At 34.6% G+C, this 17,716-nt stretch overlaps 2 protein-coding genes across 2 annotated transcripts; one reads left to right on the top strand and one right to left on the bottom strand.

Annotated features, from left to right (window-relative positions):
• The first annotated feature begins 128 nt into the window (after positions 1-128).
• On the top strand, positions 129-5,608 carry LOC125870864 (uncharacterized). The gene is made up of 2 exons (XM_049551414.1): positions 129-396; positions 5,202-5,608. Exons 1-2 carry the CDS (start codon positions 264-266, stop codon positions 5,480-5,482), a joined length of 414 nt encoding a protein of 137 aa, XP_049407371.1. The 5' UTR covers positions 129-263; the 3' UTR covers positions 5,483-5,608.
• Positions 5,609-11,379: 5,771 nt separating this feature from the next.
• On the bottom strand, positions 11,380-17,494 carry LOC125871369 (zinc finger CCCH domain-containing protein 11). The gene is made up of 8 exons (XM_049551955.1): positions 17,142-17,494; positions 15,554-15,638; positions 14,665-14,805; positions 14,455-14,552; positions 13,432-13,617; positions 13,192-13,322; positions 12,971-13,070; positions 11,380-11,884 (listed from the first exon to the last, which is right to left on the bottom strand). Exons 1-8 carry the CDS (start codon positions 17,307-17,309, stop codon positions 11,669-11,671), a joined length of 1,125 nt encoding a protein of 374 aa, XP_049407912.1. The 5' UTR covers positions 17,310-17,494; the 3' UTR covers positions 11,380-11,668.
• Positions 17,495-17,716: the final 222 nt, after the last annotated feature.

Below are 17,716 nucleotides of genomic sequence, written 5' to 3'. Positions count from 1 at the left end.
AAATCATAATAATTGACAATTCAAAATAATTAAAAGATACATAAAAAAAATAAAAAATTGACAGACTAAAATATAATTATTTAAATATCAAAATCCGAAGAGTAATAAAGAGTAACATCATTTTTTTTTTCATTAAGTTCTTAGTGAAAAGTCTCAAATATTTGACCCTCTATATGCATTATGCACCACGTATATCTCTTCTCAATTCTTACTCTTCCTCTGCTTGTACACAAAATTCTTGAAATCAAAGCAGAGATACACCAATGGATATTCGATTATCATACAGAAACATTTCTTCTCACGGTTTATGGTCTTGTCCAACAACTCAAAAGGGTCTCAAACCTTGTTGTTCAGGAAAAAATTCTCAGCAAAATGGTGATTCCAACAGCAATTCAGGTTGGGTATTTCACTTCAGTGTCAATTTTTTTGAACATTCATTGATATATAGCTTGACCCTTTTCTTGATTTTGTTGAAATTGTTCTTCTTTAGTTGCATATCAGTAGTTTTAGACCATTTTGACTAGTAGCTGGGTTGACCCTTTTCTGTTGTTATAGTGTAATCTGTCTCAAAGTTGTAGTCTTTTAGTTGCAAGTCAGTAGCTTTAGACAGAAGAATGGTGATTCCAACTATAAAAACAGTAAATGAGGTTGGGTATTTACTTCTGTATCAAAAAAATTGACCATTCATTGGTATTTGGCTTGGACCCTTTTCTTGATGTTGTTGAAATTGTTGTTCTTTAGATGCATATCAGTAGTTTTAGACCATTTAGACTTGTAGCTGGGTTGACCCTTTTCTTGTTATTGTGAAAATTGCTGCAAAGTTCTAGTCTTTTAGTTGCAATTTTCATTGCAATTTTCAATAGCTTTAGACAGCAAAATGGTGATTCCAACAGCAACACTCAGGTTGGGTATTTCACTTCAGTATAAAAATTTTTGACCATTCATTGATATATGCCTTACCCTTTTCTTGGTGTTGTTGAAGTTGTTGCATATCAGTAGCTTTCGACCACACACTAGTAACTGGTTCGACCCTTTTGGGCCTTTTCTTGTTATTGTGAAAAATGCTGCAAAGTTCTAGCCTTTTAGTTGCAATTCAGTATCTCTTTTTAACAATTCATTGATATATAGCTCAACCCTTATCTTTGTTATGGTGAAAATTGCTGAAAAATTATAGTCTTTCAGTCGCAATTCAGTTGCTTTAGACCCGTTCTTTGATATTTGCTTGACCCTGTTTAATTCTATTGTTGACGCTGTTACCAAATTTTTTTTTTAGTTTCTGTAGTTCAGAACTGAAAAGCTAAATTTGCCCTTTAGTCTAAGCAACGGATGGTGGTGATGAACTGCTCGAAAGCTTATGTATGGCTTAGGATGCTTTGAAAGATGCAAGCTTTACCATTTACTACATGCATTATAGTGCAATCCTTGCAGGTCATGGCTACAGAGGCCAATCTAGTATTTAAAGTCAGTAGGTGCACCTAGTGGCGGAGACAAGATTTTCACATATAATGAACAAAATTAACCTTATATAATGTTCAGATGAACCCCTTTCTGCCCCTCTAGCTCCATCCCTGATGCACCATATACATCCCAGATAGTTGGTTCATGATATACTGGATCTACCGCTGATTGGGAAGTAGTATTTGCAAATTTGTACTTTAGGGGAAGTGTGCTGTTCTAGCATTACTATATGCTGTATGATTGGAATCAGGATAACACGGATGTGGTTGTTAGAATTTAACCACTGGCTGTTTCAAAAAGACAATGTTTGCTGTTTACAACCACTGAGTGCCAATTTTGTTTAGGGAGATCTTTACTGGTTTTAGAGACCTGAAAAAGAACAAGAAAGAAATAGGACTAAGTATCAATGTTATTTGGATTCTTCTTCAGAAACTACTCGGGATTGTGTTGACTAAATCTATTTCTGACCTCTTACTCCTGTGTATTAAAGGGGAAAGAGGTTCGGACCCCATACTCTAGAAAGAATCAGCTTCTTAATCCAATCTTAGTTTTGCTTTTGTAGCATCCCTCATTCCTTGAGAATGAATCTGTTTGAGGATCGAGAAATGAAAGGAGAAATAGACAGCTTTGCAATAGAGTTGGAGACGATGGAAGTTTGGAGGTTTTAGGGCTGCTAAGGCATTATAGTTGGAAGTAGTATGCTTAGGCTTCAAAACGAGGACTCCAATGTTGAGAATGATAAAGAAATTAGATCTGAAACTTGATTAAGTAGGCAGCAATTAGAGAAAAAGGAGGACGAGGAGAACAGTAAAGAAGAGAAAATCTGTCGCCAGGAATTTCATCATGAAATTCTTGGAAGCTCAAGCAACTGTTTCACATATACTGAAACTTAGACAATATCAACCTTACATAAATGTCTTATATTCTCGCACTGCATCTTTACATGAGCTGCACAAGTCCAAGTTATAGTTCCATGTATCCTAGCAGGGTGGTGATGAGTTCCTATAAACAACAACAACATACCCAGTGAAATCCCACTAGGTGCGGTCTGGGGAGGGTAGAGTGTACGCAGACCTTACCACTACCTCATGGAGTTCCTATCCACCTCCTCAAATAGATGGACACATGCTTTCTACCTAGTATAATTGTTGAGATAACTTTTACTAAAGCAGCTCTCTAGAATAAAAAAAATATGCTGCTGCATACTCACAAATTATTTGGATCAGTTGAATAGCCTACTCGAGCACCTAAGAGGGACAGACTTGAAGCTTCTGCCTGTTACATTGCTCCAAAATACTATCAAAATGATGTACATTTTTCATTTTATACCAAAAGTTTTAACTACTTTAACCATCAGTTGTTTAAATAAATCTGCTTATTCTTTCCTTGAAACATCTGTTGATCCTTTCTAGCCATATTGTCCATACGATGCATACTCCAATTGTCCAAAAAAAGGCTTCATCTGTTTCTCCATCTTTTGTCCTTAGCTTAGCACTGCCTCCTTCAAGGTCCTAGGCTTAACCCAGTGTACACCAAACAAGTTGAGCAACATGCACTAGACTGCCAGACTTCACTGAAATGCAAGATGGTGTTGGAGGGTGCTGTCACATATGTAACGTCTGTTGCACAAATTACAACCCCTCCTAGCAAATTGTCCTGTGTGAGCTAGCTGGCCACTTTTTCTAGAGTGCTTTTGTGGTCCAGGTCATCTTGGACACTTTTTCTCATTGTCCCTTCGCTGTTCAACAATTTATAGCAAGAGTTAAACTGTAAATCTGCTGTCCTTTTTCGTTTTCCACTATAGCTTATCTGTTTCTATCGGCATTGGCACCACTCAGACCGTGAGATAATATTTTCTCCAACTTTGGTCCATTAACCTCCCATGTGTCCTTAATTTCATTGCTACTCTAAAAGTTCCAAATTGAAAAAGAAAATATGTTTTCATCCATATATTATTGATGCTTTCTCTGTTTTGAGTATCCTGTTTCCCTGATTATAATCATTATTTACTACCAGCAGTTTGAGGACGCCCTAATCAATCATAGACATTAGTTGTACCCCGGGATCTTTGGTCAGTCGGAGTCCTAGTAACAGCTTGGTGGTATAATCTTCGACAGACATGTATGTTGACCAACATTGGGACATCTACTATGTGGTTGTGTGTTGCATATTATAAGTTTCCTCTATAAGGGTGTTTATTAGGACAAATGGCTCTTATATGTTGATTAGCGGTAGTAAATCTGTTCTATTGGCTCATGGAATGTTAGCCCTATGTGTCGGAAGCACATAAACTTGAAAGAGGTTGAGAGGCACTCTTACTTCTAAACCCATTTTGGTTAGGTGACTTGAACTATTTATTTGTAGAAAAAAAAGTAGTCAATCGGAATCAAAGTAAATAAGATAATAAAGGAGAACAGTTAACATAATATGGTCATGGATCTTAGGCTGTAACTTGTAACTTGATCATGAGCGAATTTGTTGATGTTGCACCGATGAAGTATGGGAAGTGCCAAACATTGGGAACTGCCTGGAAAGCTGGTAGAGATACACACATCCCCCCCCCCCCCAAAAGAGTTTACTGAGATACTGGTGTTTCCTTCTCAAAATGAGACGTCTGGTTCCGATTTTTACTGATTGAACTGGTCTGACTGCAGTTTTGTTTCTGTGGCAAATCTGACTAGCTCCGTCCATTATTTGATTGAATTATGCCAACTGGTTAGGCTGGTCTTGATAAGATGAGACTAAGCAGAACACGAAGAGTTGGATCGAAAGAGCTTATGTGATGGATAAGAGAATCAGAATGGCAATTAGAGTGTGTTATTGGGAGAAAATAGCGCACACAAATAAATTCACAATATATATAGGAATATAAATGGACACTAACATGAGGTAATCAACAAGAATAAAAAAAAGAGAAACAAGGACACAAGATTTTAACTCTAGGTTGAGGTATGGTACTCGCGAAAAAGTGATAGTTTAGGTGTGTATTTTACATTAACTATTTACTTAAGAATTATATAAAGTGGAGGCATTTGCTGGCATCTATATGCACCTTTGGTGAAATGTTGTTACAGCGTTGAACTTGCAATACCTTGTGTTCTTTTAGGAAGTGATTCTTTCTACTTGTGGACTTAGATCTTAGTATTGTTAGTTAAACAACAACAAGAAGTACGCTTCAGTCCCAAACAATGTGAAGTCGGCTATATGAAACCTCATTGTTACTCTCAACTCGTGTCATCATCATACCTAATTAAAATAAAAGTGAAAAATCACCTACATGGATTTTTTTCCCTCCATTTTAGCTAAGTTTGTTTTACTTGCTTTGAAATGTTTTTCCTTGAGCCGAGGGTCTATCAGAAATAACTTTTCTACCTCCCAAGGTAAGGGTAAGGTCTGCGCACACTCTATCCTTCCTAGACCCCCACTTGTGGGACTACACTAGGTATGTTGTTGTTGTCATTTTAACAAAGTTTGCATTTGTTAGAATATTCTAGGGTAATGCCAAGAAATTGTAGGTCTTTCGAGACAACTTCATTCCATGTGATTTAGGTCTACCTCGCAACACCTTCCATCACCATAGTTTCCACACTTGCGAACCGGTATCTGTAGGATGACACAAGATATCACCAAGCCATCTTAAGCGACCTTTTCTCATTTTATCCTCAATGTGTACCACTTGCACTTTCTTGCACCTTACATACTTGGTAAATTCAGTATGAATTAACATTATTTTCCTTTTGTAGGTGATAAATCCTCAACTGATTGGGACAAAGCCTGGTCAAGCTTCAGGAAGCGAAACAGGAAGAACATCTTCTCAAACATCTTTTCGCAATTCTCTCCAAACAAGTACGTAACATGGAATCCTAAGCGCTCTGAATATCCGTTATCTGAAGAGGTTGATCCTATTAAGAGAGCAGAGAAATCAAACCTTATGCTATGGACAAGTCCACAATTCACTCTTGTTGGAGCAATTGTTATAGTCACATTTCTTTTGGTCTATTCCATTCTTGCTATAACAAAATGAGCTTTTCGAAATGTAAAACATGGCTTAAGTTTAGATCGATGCAGCTACGTGTATAAGTGAAAAAAATATCATGGTCAATTCGTTTAAAATTGTATAAAGTATGTAAAGTTGTATCAATGAAGAAAATGATAATTGTCTGCCTGTTATGCTGGTTGTGTTTTGTGAATAATATCTGGTTTGACAGGAATCACCACTGGCTGCTCAAAGAGGGAAAAAATGCTACAATTTATGTGACATTTGAGCTCAAAAGATTTATTTCAATTGAGTTGCTTACTGCATCATTCATAAAAGGCATGAACAGATAAATAAATACATGCATCAGAACATATCCTTCAACAACAGCAACATAGACCATTCCACAGGGTCTATGGAGGGTGGTTGTACGCAAACCGTACCACTACATTTGTGGGGTAGAGAAGTTGTTTTCGATAGATCCTTAGCTTAAAAAAAGCGTTTTACAGAACAATTTGAAAACGAATGTCAAAGTAGCAAGCTATGATGAAAATAGTGAAAAGAGGAAAGTATAATGATATCATAACAATAATAATAATGGTAATGTAACAAAAAAGTGCTCCAAAGTAGAACCATGTTCTACCACTAGGAATGGAGAAAAAGTTGGACTACCTACTAACTGTTTATTCTAATCCTCAATCTCCTTATTCTCGTATCTAGGGTCCTTAGTGAGTTGAAAATGTGTAAGTTAACCGTAATCAAGAATTCTCACGAAGTGGATGAATTTCCTTTGTCCATAACCTAGATTTGCTCTAGGAGATGCCATCTCTTTTTTCAATACTCATAATGATACTTTCTACATTATAACTTTATAAATAATGTTTAGGAGGCCAACGAGACTAATGAGTTAATCAACATTCCTTATGGATAGATTCGACCCGATATCTATTTTTAACATCTAGGACTTCTCAAAAAGAAAGAGATACATTGAATTCACATCACATATATGGGATTTTAACAAATTATTGGTCTTTCCTTATAGACTTCAAACTTTTCACTTTTATTTATATTCCTTAAGAGGACACTACTTTGACCTGTCTGCTTCTCTCCTCAAGCAGAGCTTTCATTGTTCTCACAAAGAGAAACATATTAATTTGTTAATGGAGGACATGAAAATTTGGAATTCATAATATTTAATTGTCTGGTGATGTGGATAGTTTTTAGGTTGATCGATTGGTTTTGTAGTTCTTTATGAATTTATTTTTTAATTTTATTATGTCTTGTATTTTACAAGATATTCTCATTTTTGCATGTAAGAGATCTGAAAATAATTTATCTTCTGTTCGAATTGTAAGTGGTCATATGAGACCATTTTTCTATGGCTATTTACAATTTTGACTTATTAAAAGATTCACTATACATTAACCGTGATCAATTATTATTATTATTATTGTAATATTAACTTGAGATTGTTACACAAACGACGTATACAACTTAAAAATTATTATTGTAATATTAACTTGAGATTGTTACACAAACGACATATACAACTTAAATTATGATGGATCGTTTAGTATGATGGACAACCATAGATAGTTCTAAAATCAAAATTTAGTATTGTTTTATCTCTTGTTTGATTACTAATCTTGAGATAATTTATACTAGGGTTAGTAATTAGAATCATGATAAGTTATCCCTATCAAAGGATAAAAAAACAATAGTATCGGAGTTAGTTATCCCTAGATAAAAAAATGAAAATGACAAAAATACCCTTAAGGTCACCCGAACCTTTTTCTAGTAAATAAGGTGAAGAATATTTTTTTGTAAATAATTCTTCTTCGAAATTATGCAATGCACATATTTTCAATACAACAAACTAAACAATCAACAATCAATATGAAGTAATTTTAATATAACTAATTCAATCAATATATATAACTAATACCGACATAATGTACGTAACCTGTGTTCAAACCTAACGACCCCTTAATATTGGAGTCAAGTGGATAGAGTTTGTCTCATGGCCGTGTGCATGTCATGTCAATTATTGACTTGAAGAAACTTTTCCTTTCCTTGTAATTATTCAAATTATAAACGGTTAGTTTTTTCTATATATAACTTTACATCTTCTAGTTCTAAATATGTGAAAGAAAGAAAAAAAAAACAGATTTTCATATTTATTGGCTGAGATTTTCTCTTTTTTTTTTCTTAGAATTTATGAGTTATCACCTAACTATGAAGGACAATGTTGTGAGGGGAAAAAAAGAAAGATTTCCACCGAAGAGAGGAAAAATTAAGGTTAAGATAGTCAAGTATTTTGTGAAGTTTATAGAGAATATTGTGTTTAGGAGATAATCTAAACTTTGCTTCTTCTGGTTCGCTCGTATAATTATATGTACGTGTTTTATTACATGTAGTCATTTTCTCGTTCGTTTTTATCTTTTCAATATGGTACATTATATTTGGAGTTACTTTTCATTAATCATGTAATATTCAAAACTCACTAGTTGGATATTTGCATTGTTGATTCAAGTTTATGTTTGTTTTGATCCAAATTTTGTCTCTCATTAAAATACTTCATCAAGGTTGGTAACTTGATTGTCTTCTTGTACATTTTTGTTGTCAATTTTATATCATTTCCGGTGATAGTGATGTGCGCATGATTTTTCACAAGTGATATTAGCAAGTAAATAAGTAAACAAAGAATAAATTACATTAACATCATATATATGTAAAAAAGCACAAGTAGATTACTAAAATTCTCCTAGATGACTTTTCATTTTCTAAAATGTATTATCATTAGACTCGTTAGAAATAGTACTAAATACTTCCTTTTTTTAATATATATATATAAGATACCAAAAAAAGACCACTCGAAAAATCATTGTTGATTCAATTTTACAAATTAATCTTAATCAACTTTATCATCAAAAAAACTCTCTCAACTACAATAGTAATAATAATTGTTCCATTTATTAAAACCAATCATTACATATATAGTATTCGGAAAGTTTCATATCGAAAGGCAAAACGCATCCTAATAAAGAAGATTTTGTACTAGTAAAACTCAAACTTGAAATCTCTGATTAAAGAAAAAAGAATACTTACCCCATAACGACCATTTATTGGTACAACAAGTATACTTTCCATGGACATCAAATTAATTATGAGAAAAAAGAAAACAAGAAACAAGAGTTAGTTATGTCTCCATAATGTAGGGACAACTATTTCAGAAGCCATAACCACTAATTACTCGATAAGATTTTATGTTTAAATTTCATTGAATTGTGAACTTATTGATATATATTCTTCAATGGTAAAGATTTTATGTTAAAGATTAATGAAAAAGTTAGTGAAAACAAAATAGATAAAGGAGGAAGTGGAAGAGAAGAAAATAAGTATTTTTAATGGAGTCGTTTTTGTTAGAGAATATTTTATACGAAACTGATGAATAGGTTATTGGAAAAAAAATGGAGACCAAAGACTACTCATCACTAACTTCCATTATTTACCAACGACCAAATATAAATTTTGTTAGTCATTCAAGGGACAAATTACTATGCATGTCTCCCTAGTTTTTCAATTATAGATTTTGCAAATTTTTAGTCAAAAAATTGCATTATATATTAATGTTGATTATGTCAACATAAGATGACTTAATTTTAAATAAAAACATGGTAAAAATTAAAAATTAAAAACTCGCTTGCTTAAAATTAAAAGCAAGTCTTACTGTGTTGAGACAACACTGAATATATTGTTAATAAAGTCATCATCAGTGTTTTCAAAAACGTTTTTGGGGTGAGTCTCAGGACGGGGCGTAAATTAAAGACGTAGATTCATAAGGTGTAAGTTCTAAAATTTGAGGCGTAAGTCCCGAGCATAAAAACGTATGTCATGGGCGTAAAAACGTACGCCCGGGAGTTTTTAATTTATTTTTTTGAACTTTTTTTGCTTTAAATCATATTTTTATTATTGGTGTAATGATATTTCTCAAATAGTAATTATAATATATATTTTTCTTCATTATTGATTATTAATACTTATCTCAAATAAAAATCATAAATCATTAAAAAATTTACTTTTGCTTATTTTATTAGTAATAAAACTATAAAATTGAATATAAATGAGACTACGTCCCGTAGATCCATGGGATTTATGCCCCGTGTCTCGAGGCTTACGCCTCACCCTGTACTATATAAAACGTCTTGCCTCACGCCCCCGCCTTTTAAAACACTGGTCATCATCAAACATGTAGGCGACATCGTACATCGTCTATCTGTTGATTTTTGTTTTTTTTCCTCTTAACAGAATATGAAAGGAACAAAAATGTGAGACAACTATTTAGTGAGACCTAAAGTCATTCCAAAGTTTTAGGTCATGGAAAATTCTGTATATTTATTGTCTAACCATTGATCAATTTATTATCATTATATATATTTTTTTATTTTTACACATGAGAGATTCAAAAATATTATTTTTTTCTATTTAAATTTTAAAGAACGGACTAGGGTTAAAATTACCACTAAACTATGTGAAATAAACCACTTATACCCTTCATTACATTTTGGGTTAAAAAATACCCCCACCATTATCCTAAGAGACCGCAAATACCCTCAAGAGTTAACACCCCAACTTTTTAGTGAGTGGCAAGCCACGTGGAACTAATCCCTCCACCTAACGTTGTTAACTAGGATTCACTTAAAAAACTAGACCTTTAGCTACAACAAAATTCGCCACAAAATCCAGAATATCACCACTAAAGGTTTTAATTGATTTTTAGCATTAAATTCTGATTTAATGTTTTGTTTTTCTTCATTGTTTTTAAAAAATCACAAATGATATCAATCAAGGAGGAGTTTGTAGATGTACAATGATGTATTATATAGTAGGAGATTTGAATCGAGAAATAATTTTGATGATCTTCGTAATAATATTGGATGTTTTTAATATTGATGGTGCATGTTATTTATTTTAGAAAATTAGGTTGCAACTGAATAATAATTATCATATTTTTTTTGTTGAAAAAATAGATTTTACTAGTGAATGGTTATTGTAGCCTTAGTCGCCACCTAAAAATCACTCATAATCTTTAGTGGCAATATTTTGAGATTTAGTGGAGACTTTTGTCGCTGCTAAAGGTCTAGTTATTTTGTAGTGAATCCTAATTGACAACACTTACGTGGAGGGATTAGTCCCATGTGGCTTACCACAAGATAGTTAACTCTTGAAGGTATTTGTGGTCTCCTGAGATAACAGGGGGTATTTTTGATCCCACAATGTAATGAAGGTATAAAAGGTCTATTTCGCATAGTACATGAATATTTTTACCCTTTTCCGAATTTAAATTATGTCACCTGTTACCTCGTTCCGTAAGGAGGGGATAACTAGTCTCATCAGATATCTCAATCCATGAGATAACTTTTGGCTATTCCATCCCTCGTGCCAAACGACCCCCCTTCACTACTTTAATTTAGATAGCAGGAGGTACCTAGTAAAATAGACAAGGGGCACGGCAACCTTTGTCCACATTCAGTGTATGTATACCAAATTGTTTCATAACTAGTATGAATGCCAGCAGAACCATCACACTGACATGACAAAGCATATTAGCAGCCCAAAGGACTGTAACTACCAACTAGTAGTAAACTCAAACACCACTTATAGGCCAAGAAAATAGCTATTGCACAATACTGGATATCGATAAAAGCTATACTAGGTGGAAGAAGAACAAATGCTGTTACTGATGCTACCTCAATAGGCCAACACCCCAATTCATGGAAGACGTAATGGAAATATACACCTAGAATTAGATTGAGGTGGACAAGCAAAGGCACGGATCAAAGTTTTTTATGATGGCCCTCAAGAATTATGGTAGTAGTAGTAGAATCATTATTAGGGGCAGTAAGAACTGAGAAGGCAACACATGCTTCAAAGCATAGTAGTAGTAGTAGTAGTAGTAGTAAAATACAAAGGATAGCTCTCTTATGTGGCAGCAAAACAACCAGAGAAGTTAAATTCATCAAAAATTCTGGAAAGAAGGAAGTCACAACTCATCAGAAATAAGGGTAAAACCTAATAAAATAGAGGAACAATTATTAGGGCATCACGACACGGATATGCTTACATTTCATCCCATTCTATCTGATGCACGCCAACATGATCTTGTATCATGTAGACATGAACGTGCATGCACCGATAAGGGTATATCATGTGCATAAATTTTGGGCCCAAGGATCAAGCGCGACTACCAGGTTCATTGATTTGTAATGATGTTTTCGAAAGGCTAGCTTCCAGCTCATTTAACTCATCCACATCAAAGTCGTCATCATCGTCATCGTCATCATAAATGTCATCCACTTGGTCTTTAGGAGGAGCCTCACCACCATCATCAATATTCCTCTGGGCTGACGTCGAGGAGCTTGCCTCTTCTTTAGCAGAATCCTTGTTCTCCTGTAAAGGAAATGTAATCTACTTAGTAAGTGATATGCAGGCCCTTTTGCACGTAACTAACAGCACTGCACAATAAATGCACATGGCAACAGTCCCTTCTTTTTTTAAGCAAGCACAAACACATGGCATCAATAGCATGCTTCATCAAATGTCCAAACCAGGGACTCATTGGTTACTTGGCATAGCTTCTTTAGTTTTGACTCACAACAGAACACCACTGCAACTACCCATAAGTACACACTTAAATTATCAATTCTGTTTCTACTAATGATGTCTGCACTTCGCAGAGCAAACCACCAGTCCACCACCACATGAATGCACACTTTGGTGTCTACTTTCCAAAGTCATTGCTAGATTACAGATACCATGCTTTGGCCCTACCAAGCAAAAATTTACCTCTTCTATGATCAACAAGACATGCGGTTAAGTAAATGCTTTCACGTAGATGCTTTAGTCTTCCATTTTTTGCTCCATTCAGCATATTAGAAGTTTATCAAATCTGCATACTGTATAAATGGAACAAAACTTTTGATGCAAGACCCTAATCTTTGCCTAGTGCAACCCATGCTGAAAATATTTAATTCTGAAAATCATGTGCAGGTTCTACATAACATAAATTTAAAAATTTGAGCAAAAGGGTGAAGCTGTGTACTACATCAACCTTAAAAATTCAAATCCCAAAAGCAAGCAAATCACGAGTGCCTTTTAAAAGAACATTTGAAGAAACAGTACTAGAAAGTGAATCTAACTAAGACTTACTCCTGAGTTAGATGAGAAATTAATGAAGAAATTCATCATGATGAAAACAATCTAGAAGCATCTCACATGGGAATTGTTTAATCTAACAATGCAATTTATTGCTAAAAGTCAACAGAACATTATGTAATGTTGTCTTTTATGCTCTTACTCTTTGCTCTCTTACACACCCAGCATAATTGCTCAGTCCCCGACATTGTACCCTATCCTAGGTTATGCAGTACTATAGATCTATGACAGTGACCAGTGGACAGTGAAAAATCTTGAATGCTCAAAACAATCCAACAAAGGATATAGAAAAGCATAGAAAATTGATCATAGCATATTCACCTTTGGGAGTTCAGCAGACTCTTCTTCCCTATCATACTGGTCATAGGCCCCCACATCATCCACAAACCAGCTAGCGTCCGACATGAACAGCTCACGACCACTGCAAGAAAGTGAGCACAAGATTTCCCCCAATAAGTATATGCGTCCACCAAAAGAGCTTTTCCCAACTGATGAGCACATATAATTGGTTAAAGAGAAAAAAGGAGTGCAATGAATGATACCTCATGCGATCATTCTTAGCTCTATCTGCCCTTTGCTTGGCCAAGCTGGCCTCTCTTTCTTCCATCTTCTTCTTTTTCCATTCCATAAATAACTCAGTGGTCAAGGGAGTTGAAGCAGTCAATTTTGCACGCTGCAGGCAGAACAGAAAACATGTAAAGTAGTTCCACTAATGAGCATATTTAGAAAAGCTTAGTGGCAATCAGTAGTTGGCAATATGAATACTCAGATGGTATGGTCACCTGTTCATCAATTTCTTCTTCAATAGGCATCTTGTCAGCTTCCTCTTGTAACAATGCTTTCATTTGTGACTTGAGAATATATCCAGGAGGAAGTGCATGTCTGTAATGGCATTCTTTACCATTTGGACAGGCCCAAAACCAACCGTACTGTTTCTTCTCCACAGCATCCAAAAAGAATTTACATACCTGCATATAAGCCAACTCAAAAGCTTGATTTCTGAAACAAAAACACTCCATTCAAGTTTGGAAATATTTGACTGGACGTGGAGTTTTAAGGGGGAAATTAAGACTATAGACACATACAATAAATACGCATAAAACGCCAAAAGTACCCAGGTTTCCTATCCGGTGGAGGCAACAGTAGCAGAAAATGAGTGTTGTAATGATTCAATAGTTTCTGGGGATGAAAGGTGCAACCTTTTTCTTGGGGAGGACGGTAAAGGAAAGAAGGCCAAATTAACTGGGATATAGTATACAATTTTTCAAGTGACAAATAAAGATTAAAATGAAAGCATATTAATACACCTCAAAATGAGGGAATATGTTCATGGTTACAACGCCCAATGAATAAAATGCATATCATTGTACCATGCTCTATGCAATGGCAAATCAAAATAATCAGTACACTTAAATGGAGGGCTAACTCAGAAATATTTTTCCCAATTCTCAGTGTCCACAAATATGTAAACGATATTGCATGCATTCTGCACAACCAAGATTCTAGGTCATCCTATTTTAACATGTTTGAAACTGCGGGGAGCATGGACCTGTCCCTCTCCCGCTCTCCCACTTGAGTTTCATCATGTCTGGCAAGGTTCAAAATTATGATGTGTGCTTGTCTAGAAAGGTTTGAAACTATATGTACGCTCACAATACACACATTCAACTGTGCTATCAAATGAACAAAATCCCCGGGACCTATCTTTTTGTCAAAAAAGGGTACTTCTACTGAACTCTAGCGATAAGAAAATATTGTGGAGTATGTACAGTACAAGGTATATTATGGAAAAGGACAATGCTTACAATGTCAGTTGGTTTGTTCTTGTTATACTCCTGACTTTTTGATGCCACAACCTTCTCCAATGTCTCTTGATCCCAATCGTCCATTGTTTCCTTTCCATCTTGTTTTAGACAAGAAATGCCAATCAATAAACACTAAAACCATTGTAAAATATTATCACATGGGAAAGAAAAGTTTATGCAAAATGACTAATGTTAATGTTGCTTAACCACCTTCATCACGCTTATCGCTGAAAATATCAATCTTCTCTCCTTTTCGCTGAATATTCAGATCGTGAGAGAACTTGCACTTAAAACCCTTAACACATTGCCCCGCCTTAAAGAACTCACATAAGATAGATTTTGGATCAACACCTAAACACCAATTCACAGCATTCATTAAATATATAATAAATTTTGCAGCAGCATTTTGTATGAAAATTGAAATAACACCAAACCTTTAATGCAAGAGAGAGTTTGTAGTGAGTGAAACAAAACAAACTACCACCTATAAGAGATTTTTTTTTATTTTTATATAACCATGGTGGCCGGGGCTGCTTGCGCCTACCTCGACTAGTTCCGCATTTCTAATAACTATTCTAATGAATAATTCATCAATGACGAATAGAAAATAATGCTATGCAATTCTGAAGAAGGGAAAGACGGGATACCTCCTCTATCCACCAAAGCTAGGACACATGGAAAAAAATCACCTAGTGTTTCTGTCTAAAACCTCATGATTCTCACTTCATTGACCACTAGGCCACACCCTTGGTGCACTACTGATAAGGGGATGATAATGAACTGTGAACTTAAAAGGGTCTCTTGAAATAAATTGACAAGCTAATATTAAGACATTTTGAATTTCCATAATAAAATATCAAAGTTCATCAGCTTTACAAACTGGCAAAAGGTCCAGTTTGTAATTCTTTCTTCAATAGACGCAGTTTGATATAGGAGAAAGTAGACAATTGCCCTGAAGTCTTCCTACACTGTATTCCCAATTATTTCAATCCAACAAGCTACAGTAACGTTTTAAAATTGACACTACTACACACTAATAAAAAATTATTGATACACAAAAATAAGACAAAGCAGAAATCAATCAAAAGAAGAAGAATACCTAGAGGCACTTTAGGCTGGCTAATAGCAACTTTGAACAATTCGCTAAGCTCTTTCTCTCTAGCTTTCTCTTCTTCCTTCTTTTTCTGTGACAAAATTAAGCTTAAATGTCAATATATGTATATGCAAAAAAAACACAGAAAAATAATACAATAGGATTAACTATATAATCCTCTATATTCATTTCATCCATTTGGGCGTGAAATAGTCACACATGCCACTTCTCTATATTCATCCTGCACTGTTTGGACTTAAACACATAGGAATGTATGTACTGTACAAAGACAACTATGTCTCAAACACAATCTAATTAGAATAGGATATACAATGAAACTACCTGCCCTATTTCAGTTGGAGAACGATTACACAAAAAGAATACAACACAAGTATGTGTCAATCCAAACTAGCTGGTCAGCTACATGACTACATCAGTTCTCTATCAGTTATATAGATAGAAACACAAATCACGCGAGAATAATACAACAATCACGCCTCAAACTCAAGCTTGTTGAGGTCAGCTATATGCCTCTTGTATATCTATCAGAAAAATCACACAAAAATAACAACACAATTACACTCAAATCAAAAAGCTGATTGCTTTCAGTTACATGAATCCTCGATACTCTATTTGAGCTTGAATAGCTATAATGCTATATGCCTCCTCCTGTATATCTATCAGAAAAAATCACACAAGAATAATAACACAACTACACTCAAAATGAAAAAGCTAATTGCTTTCAGCTACATGAATCCTCTATACTCTATTTAAGATCAAACAGCTATATGCCTCCTGTATATATTTATCGTAAAAATCACACAAAAATAATAACGCAATTATACTCAAATCAAAAAGCTGATTGCTTTCAGTTACATGAATCCTCGATACTCTATTTGAGCTCGAATAGCTATATGCCTCCTCCTGTATATCTATCAGAAAAAATCACACAAGAATAATAACACAACTACACTCAAAACAAAAAAGCTAATTGCTTTCAGCTACATGAATCCTCGATACTCTATTTAAGATCGAACAGCTATATGCCTCCAGTATATCTATCGAAAAAATCACACAAAAATTATAACACAATTATACTCAAATCAAAAAGCTAATTGCTTTCAGCTACATGAATCCTCGGTACTCTATTTAAGTTCGAATAGATATATGCCTCCTCCTGTATATCTATCGAAAAAATACACAAAAATAATAACACAACTACACTCAAATCAAAAGGCTAACTGTCTTCAGCAACATGAATCCCCAGTACTCTATTTGAGTACGAACAGCTATATGCCTCCAGTATATCTATCGAAAAAAATCACACAAAAATAATAACGCAATTATACTCAAATCAAAAAGCTAATTGCTTGCAGCTACATGAATCTTCGGTACTCTATTTAAGTTCGAACAGTTATATGCCTCCTCCTGCATATCTATCGGGAAAAATCACACAACTACATTCAAATCAAAAGGCTAATTACAGTCAGCTACATGATTCCTCTCCACTCTATTCAATTTCTAAATATTCACCCAAAAAAAAAAACATAAAATCAAAAGAAGACCAAAAAAAAAAAAAAGAGAGGAGCAGTACCTTGGCGTCAAGTTTCTTAGCATCAGGTTTAGGCACAACATTTTGCTGTAAAGACTGAACATATTTCTGAACATTCTTCGACTTGTTCTTATTCTTAAGACCGAACGTCTTGTCTTCGACTACCTTCTGCTTCTTTGCAACATCGGCTTTGGATTGCTTTGGCGGCATCTTGTATTCTCATCCAAATCCTCAATAACCTCGATAGATTCGTCGGAAAATCGATTTTTTTCCCGGCGACTGAAAACCCTAGGTCGATAAATTAGAGTGTGGCCGGAGGCGGAGATTGGGTTCTTGTGTGAGAAGGTGTTTTACGGAATTTGCTAATAATGGGAAAGAAGGTTAAAATATCAAATATTTTAAGTTTTGTAAATGACGTTATGGGGTCCTAATTTGTTTTGGGAGGTACACAATATAGTCACTAACAAAAATATATTTTCTCCTTTTCCTTTCTTAAGTTAGGAAACCGTTCGGCCATAGAAATTATTCACTTTAATTCGGAATTTTATGTTACTATTAAGAAAATAGCTTATAACTTATTTTCTAACTCACCTTTTAATTGTTGGCGTTATTTTTAA

This window comes from Solanum stenotomum, chromosome 7 (assembly GCF_019186545.1).
Source record: "Solanum stenotomum isolate F172 chromosome 7, ASM1918654v1, whole genome shotgun sequence".
NCBI classification, from domain to species: domain Eukaryota; kingdom Viridiplantae; phylum Streptophyta; class Magnoliopsida; order Solanales; family Solanaceae; genus Solanum; species Solanum stenotomum.
The sequence above is the reverse complement of the archived record's forward strand: the minus strand, read 5'-3'. Positions and strand labels throughout refer to the sequence as shown.